This window comes from Vombatus ursinus, unplaced genomic scaffold (genome assembly GCF_900497805.2).
Source record: "Vombatus ursinus unplaced genomic scaffold, bare-nosed wombat genome assembly UNPS02014821.1, whole genome shotgun sequence".
Taxonomy (NCBI): domain Eukaryota; kingdom Metazoa; phylum Chordata; class Mammalia; order Diprotodontia; family Vombatidae; genus Vombatus; species Vombatus ursinus.
In genome coordinates this window covers 11,183,428-11,190,628 of record NW_020954599.1, presented here as the reverse complement: position 1 = coordinate 11,190,628, position 7,201 = coordinate 11,183,428, and the positions used below count along the sequence as shown (strand labels likewise).

General features: G+C 42.7%; 1 protein-coding gene across 1 annotated transcript in view; it reads left to right on the top strand.

The window, feature by feature from the left end:
• Positions 1–4,435: 4,435 nt before the first annotated feature.
• Positions 4,436–7,201, top strand: part of PPA2 (pyrophosphatase (inorganic) 2) — a 119,645-nt gene continuing 116,879 nt past the window's right edge. Inside the window, exon 1 of the mRNA XM_027837562.1 lies at positions 4,436–4,628. Within this exon, the coding sequence (XP_027693363.1) occupies positions 4,436–4,628 (193 nt within the window). The remainder of the gene's footprint in view (positions 4,629–7,201) is intronic.

Genomic DNA, 7,201 nt, shown 5'->3' with positions numbered 1-7,201 from the left:
TCCCTTTCATATTCAAACTCCTAGAAAAGTCTACTGAGTCACACTAGTTGCTTCACTTTCTCCCTTCTAACTTTTCAGTTCCTTGTGATCTCGCTTTTGACTTCAACACTCCATGGATGTGGCTTTCTCAAGGTATCATTGATCTCCTTGGCACAGTGGTGACACATTTTCAGGATGTAAGAGGGCACCTCTTTACATTTTAATCACTAAATTCAATGGTCTTTTCCTTTTTTGGTCCTCTTTATTAATCTGGTAGACTCGAGGAAGAACCTCACGGCTGTTTTAATTTGCGTTTGTCTACTTAGTAAGTGATTTCAAGCATCCCCCTCCCTCCACCCCCAATGCCTGTTCTTAGCTTTCATTTCTTCTTTTGAAAACTGTCTCTTCATATCTTTTGACTATTTATTTGTTTAAGAATAGTTGCTGTTCTTATACATTTGTATCAGGTCCTTACATATCTTAGGTATGAAACAACAAACATGAATTTGGACAGACTTCAAGAAATAGTGGAAGATTGAAGGACCTGGCATGCTGTGGTCCATGGGGTCAGAAAAAGTCAGACATAACTAAATGACTGAACAGGAACAGCAACAACAACAAAATCAGGCCTTTGTCAGAATCTTGCTATTCCATTGATTATAAGCTCTATTTCTTATTCAGGACCAAAATATTTGATGATTACCACTTTGTAATTTAGTGTGATACCTGGTACTGCTAGGCCCTCTTCCTTCACGTTTTTTTCCTTTGATTTCTGTGATACTCTTGACATTTTGTTCTTCCAGATGAATTTTATTATTATTTTTTCTAGCTCTTTGCCTTCTTGGAATATCATATTCCAAGCCCTCTGCTTTATAGTGGTAGCTGCTAAATCTTGTGTGATCCTGACTGTGGCTCCACTAAATATGAATTATTTCTGGCTATTTGAAATAGTTTCTCCTTGAACTGAGAGCTCTGGATTTGGGCACTCATACTTCTGGGAGTTTTCATTTTGAGATTTCTTTGAGGAGGTGACCAGTGGATTCTTTTAATTTCTACTTTGTCCCCTACTTCTAAGATGTCTGGGCAATTTTCCTTTATAATTTATTGAAATGTCTAAGTTCTTTTGTTTTATTGCTTATTTATTAATCTTTACTATTAATTAACATTATTGTCTCATGCAGTCATTAGCTTCCACTTGTCCAATCCTAATTTTTAAGGAGTCATTTTCTTCAGGGAGGTTTTATGCCTCTTTTACTATTTACACAGTTCTGATTTTTTTTCTTGTGGAAGTGTTGCATGACTACACATGTATAACCTGTATCGAGTTGCTTGCCTTCTCAATGAGGGTGGGTGGGGAGGGAGAAAGGGAGAAAATTTGGAACCCAAAGTTTTAAAAACTAAAGTTAAAAAAAATTGTTTTCACATGCAACTGGGAAGTAAGATATACAGGAAATGGGGTATAGAAATCTATCCTGCCCTACAGGAAAATTGAAGGGGAAAGGGATAAGAGAACGGGGGAGAGATAGAAGGGAGGGCAGATGCATGCCATCTTGGGGTGCGGGGAGAGATGAGATGGGGAGAAAATTTGGAACTCAAAAAATTGTGGATGTGAATGTTGAAAACTAAAAATAAAAACAACAAATAAAAATATAAAAAATAAAAGTTATTTTCTTCAGTAATTTTTGTTCCTCCTTTACCAAACTGTTCTCTTTACATAACTTTCTTATATAGTTCTCATTTCTTTTCCTCATTTTTGCTCTACTACTCCTATTCTATTTTTAAAATAATCTTTTTTGTTTTTAAACAAAATCTCACAAAAGTGAATGTTGAAAACTAAAAATAAATTAAAAACAATAACAAAATATTAATAAAGCATTTAAAAATGAAAAAAAAAATCTCTTTCTTTAGCTCTTCTAGGAATTATTGTCAGGCTTTTGTCCAATCCATTTCTGAGGCTTTCTTTGCTTGTAGATGTTTTGAAATCATTCTGAGTTTGTGTCTGGAGCTTCGCTTTCAGCATAGTAGTTTTTTAATAGTCGGGCTCTTTTTTTTGTTGTTTGCTCATTTTTCCAGCCTATTTCTTGACTTTGAACTCCATATTAGAGTTGGGCTCTGCTCACTTCTAGGAGAGATGTCTGTCCTAATCTTCTGGGGGCTTTTTGTGTGTTTTTCTGCTGCTACACAGTTTGGTGGGGGCCTGTTCTTAGTGCTTCCAATGTGCAGTGATCCAGGGAGAGGTCTTTACACTGCTCTCCTGGTGTTTGCTCTGGTCCTTACCCAAGCAGAGCTCCTGCTCCCTTACCACCTCAGCCACCCTTCTCTCTGCCTTGGTACTATGATCTGGAACTGGGTGGTGAGTGATACAGCTTCCAGATGGCATTCGATCCTGCTCTCAATGCTAGTATAGGGGTCTCTGGAATCTCTTTATGACCAAGGTTTCAGGCCCCTCACTATCCCTGAGTATTGTGTTGCAGCTTTCTGTTGCTGCTGCTATCACAGCCCAGTGCTGCCGGCACTACTAGAGCCACTTCCGTGCTCTTGGTAAGCTCCCACTCCAGTGTTGAAAACCTTTCTTTGTCTTCCTAAACTGCCTCAAGCTGGAAAAATGCCTCATTGTGATTTTTAATTGTCCTTCCTGCCCAAAATTTGGTTTGGTGTGCTTTTTAGGCTGTTTTGGGAGATCTCAGCAAATTCTGGCTCCATTCTGCCATCTTGATTCCACCTGCCCTAAGATCTTTCAAAGTTGTTTTTCTCTATAATGTTATCATCATATAAATTGTTCTAGTAATATCCACTTTACTCTCAAGTCAGTTCATAAGATTCATGCCGGTTCCTTCTAAAACTGTCCATTTCACCATTTCTTATGGTATATTAACATTCCATTGTATTCATTTACACAATTTGTTTAGCCATTCCTCAATAGTTTTGCCCTCTGTTTTAAATGTTTGGCTACCACAAAAAAATGCAGCTATAAATATTTTTGTACATATAGATCCTTTTCCTCTTTCTTTTCTTCTGGATATAGTCCTAATAGTGGCAAAGCTAGGTCAAAGAGTATGTATAGTTTAGTAATTTTCTGGGCACACTTCCAAATTGCTTCGCAGTTGACTGGACCAATTCATTGCCTCACAAACGTTGCAACTGGTGAATCTGTTTTCCTGTTCTCTAACATTTGTCATTCTTCTCTTTTGTCATCTTTGCCAGTCTGATGATATATGGTGGAATCTCAGAGTGGCTTTAATTTGCATTTCCCTCATTTTTAGTGATCTAGGGCACCCCCATATGATTATTAATAACTTGGATTACTTTGAAAACTGCCTATTTATATACATTGACCATTTATCTAGTAGAAAACACCTCTTAATCTTATAAACTGGAATCAGTTCTCTATCCTATATCTATATATGTATCTCTCTCTCTAAACACATATATATTATGTTTATCTATACAGTGAAAGCCCAGTTCTTAGAAGCAGGTTCAGTTAGCCTTGCTGGACTTTCATTGACCAATCTCTACGATGTAAGTATGTAGCAAATTAAATTTGCAGGTTATATACAAATATACACATATACATAAATATAAATAAAATAAATGTAGGTATATATGCATATAGACCTTTATCAGAAAAAACTTTTTAAAGATTCCCCCCTCACCCCATTTAATTGTTTTCCTTTTAATCTTTGTTCTACTGGATTTGTTTGTGCTGAACTCTTCGTTTTATGCCATCAAAATTACCCATTTCACGTGCCCGATCCTTGGGTTTAGTGATCTCTTCATCTCTCTATAGATCTGAAACGTAATCTCCTCTTTGCTCCCCAATGTGTTTTATGAGGTGACCTTTTATATTTATGTTGAGTCATAATTATATATTTCTATATAATAACATAACCTAAAATAATATGATATAATATAATATAAATTATGTCATGTATCCAGGGTACATAGCAGGAGGTTGATCCAAACCTAATTTCTGCCAGTTGTGTGGTTTTTGTCTGTCTTTCCTTGGGGTGGCTAGGTGGTGCAGTGGCTAGTGCTGCTGGGAATAGAGTCAGGAAGACCTGAATTCAAATCTGAACTCAGTCAGGTCATTGCATCCGACCCTGGGCAAGTCACCAGACCTATTTTGCTTGCTCTCTCAACCGTAAAATGGGGATCATAACTACAGCTACTTGGTTTGTCATGAGGCTCAAATGAGTTAGTATTGGTAAAAGGTGCTTAGCACGTGGCTGGCACATAGTAGGTGCCTTTTTCCTGACGGGGAAGCTTCTGCTGGGGGGGGGTGTGGAGGCTCCCAAGGTCGCACCTGGGTTTCCGTTAGACAAAAGCAGATCTCCAAACCTTGGCCTCCCCTTGGCACCAGGGCCGGGGAGGGGCCGCGGGGCGTGGCCGCGGCGGGGCGGAGGGGGAGGGGAGAGGAGGAAGAGGAAAGAGAGGAGGCGGTGGCTTCTCGCAGGCCATGCGTGCACTGAGGCTGCTGGGGCTGCTGCGGCCTGCGCCGGGGCCGTGGAGGCCCGGGCTGCCGCTGCGGGGCGCCGGGGCCGCGGCCTGCGCCGGCCGCTCGTGGCCGTTACCGTCGCAGCGAGCCATGAGCCAGTACTGCAAGGAGGTGCGGGGCCACCCGCGCTCCGCCCAATACCGCGTCTACTTCAGTGAGTACCGGCGCCGCAGCCCTGCGGCCCGTCCCCCAGGCCCAGCCTGAGGCCCTGCCCCGGGCTTCCGCCCCTCCCCTCCCCCGCCCGCCGAGCCGGGGCGGGGCCAGGGACCGCCCTGCCCCTAGACCCCCCCCTCCCTAGAGGCCCCGCCCCCCCGGCTTAGGGCTCCAGTTCCCTCCCTGCCTCCTTACTCTCCCACCTTGCCCCGCTCAGTCCTCCTCCTTCTCACCTTCTCCCTCCCTCTTCTCTTTCCTTCTCTCCTCCCTCTTCCTTTCTCCCTCTTTCCGTCTCTTTCCTCCTTCCCACCTTCTCGCCCTCCCTCTTTTCCCCTCCCCACCTTTGAATACCTCCCCCCTCTCCTCCCTTCCCCCTCCCTTCTCTTCTCTCCCCTCTTCCACACCTTCTCTTCCATCTTTTTCCTCTCCTAACCTTCTCCCTCCCTCTTTTCTTTCCTTCTCTCCTCCCTTCTCTTCTCCTCTCTCCGTCTTTCCACCTCTTTCCTCCCTCCCACCTTCTCGCCCTCCCTGTTTCCCCCCTTCTCTTCTCCCCTCCTCCTTCTTCCTCCCACCTTCTCTTCCTTCTTTTTCCTCTCCTCCCTCCACCCTCCTTCCTCTCCCTCTCATTTCCCCTCACCCTCATCTCTTATATGACAAGCCCTCCCCTTAACCCTCCCTCCTTTCCAAACTACCCCAGTCCAGTGTTGCACTGCTCTGTATTTATTCCCTTTCTATTTATTCCGCCCGTCCTTAGGCTCCCTCCCCTGCCCTCCCCTCCCCCCTCCGGGCGTCGCTGCGAGGTCACGCCGGCCCTAGGACCACCTTGGTGGGCCCCCGCAGCCCCGCAGAGCTACTCTCTTTCCCCGGGGAGACGCCGCTAGGAGCTGATTGTTCCTCCCCGAGCTACTTAGCGGCATAGAAATCACTCTGGGAATTAAAAGCCTGCGAGGTTGAAAAGATCCAGGCTCGGGATTAGTTCCCAGTTTTTCTCCTGGGCTTGGGGGCAGGGGCCAGCTTTCTTTTGGGAAAGGCTCCTTGAATGGAGGGGTCGCATTCCTTTTTTGGGGGGGAAGGGGTGTCCACTGCAGAGATGAAGGCGTGAAGGCAACTCTCTGATCTCCAGTTTCTAAGCTAGACTGATGTAACAGCGCATGAAGTCAATTCTGTGCAGTCTGCCAACCTCCCTGGAAGGAAAGGATGTGAAATTCATCAGAAATATGTATCATTTCCTATTTTATAGGCTCTGTGATCCTATGACATGCTTCTGTTGTTTTCACGGCACAATTTACTAGATAAAAAGGGAATAAGGTGAGAGGAGGTAGGTAGAAGGAGGCGGTTAATAGAATCTTGACTCCTGATAAGGAGTATGAATTTTTTAAAAATTGGGTTAATGATTTCGTTGGGGGGAAATTACTAATGCAGATCAGCCCTATTCTGTAATTTTAACAGTCTTGGACTGTTGCCTGGGACACAGAGGTTAAGTGACTTGTTGTGTCAGGGTCATACCTCTTGACAGAGCCAAGATTTGACCCTTAATCTTCCTTACTGAAGCTGGCTTTTTGTCCAATTTGCCATCTTGCCTCTCATGGGGGTCGCTGACTGAGGGTTTATTTATTTGTGTGAGTTGCCCCTTAACTGAAAAAATCTTAGGGCTTTAAGAGACCATAGAGATCATTTGGTGGTAGGCCCGTAGGATTTAGAGCTGGAAAGGATTTTAGAGATTATCCAGACGCATTTGAAGAAATTGAACCTTAGAAGTTAAAGGATTTGCCCAAGGTCACAAACTAATTTATGCCAGATTTAGGGTAGGAACTGACATCTCTCGCTGGTTTAAAAAGTCTCTTGCTTTAAAAAAAAAATCATGATAATATTCTGTTCTGGTTGTGGGGTAAAAACAGTGACTGTTGCAGTTTTATTTGGATGCAAATCATTTACTTTAGTATCCTTGTTTGGTGAGGGTCGTCCAAATAGATAGGAACAAGTACACAGAATTTGTTTTTCTTGGGGGTGGGGGAAGGGGGGACATAATGAATGGATTATGTTGCAAAAGTTAAATGAGTTAGTTTTTTGGCACTGAGAATATATTCCACAGAAGCAATGTTACTGTGGTTGGTATCTCAAATTGTCCTATTTGCCTTAGCACATATTAAGTACCTAATAAATCCCTCCATCCATCCTTCCATCCATCCATCACACATTTAAATACTGTGGGTTTGCAATAAAATAGCAAACATCATTGTTACAGTTACAATATAAACAACACTTATAAATTAAAAATACAAAAGAAAAGACTATAAAATAATCTTAAAATTTTGACTCAATTGCTGGTTTTTGAAGAAAAGCTAATTTAATTAGTGGGAAACAGATGGAGATTGGTGTAGATTATGAAGAATTTCAGTGAGGTGGTCAAATTTCATTTCTTATTTCTGCCTTTCCTTTTCTTTCTGTCAGACATTACCAACACTCCTCTTAGCTTACCACCTATGATTAGGGTCATTATTATTATTTTTTTTTTGCCTCAGCAGAGTGAAGTAAGATTTCCCAAGTTAACCAGGAGGGAGATGGGAGAGTAGG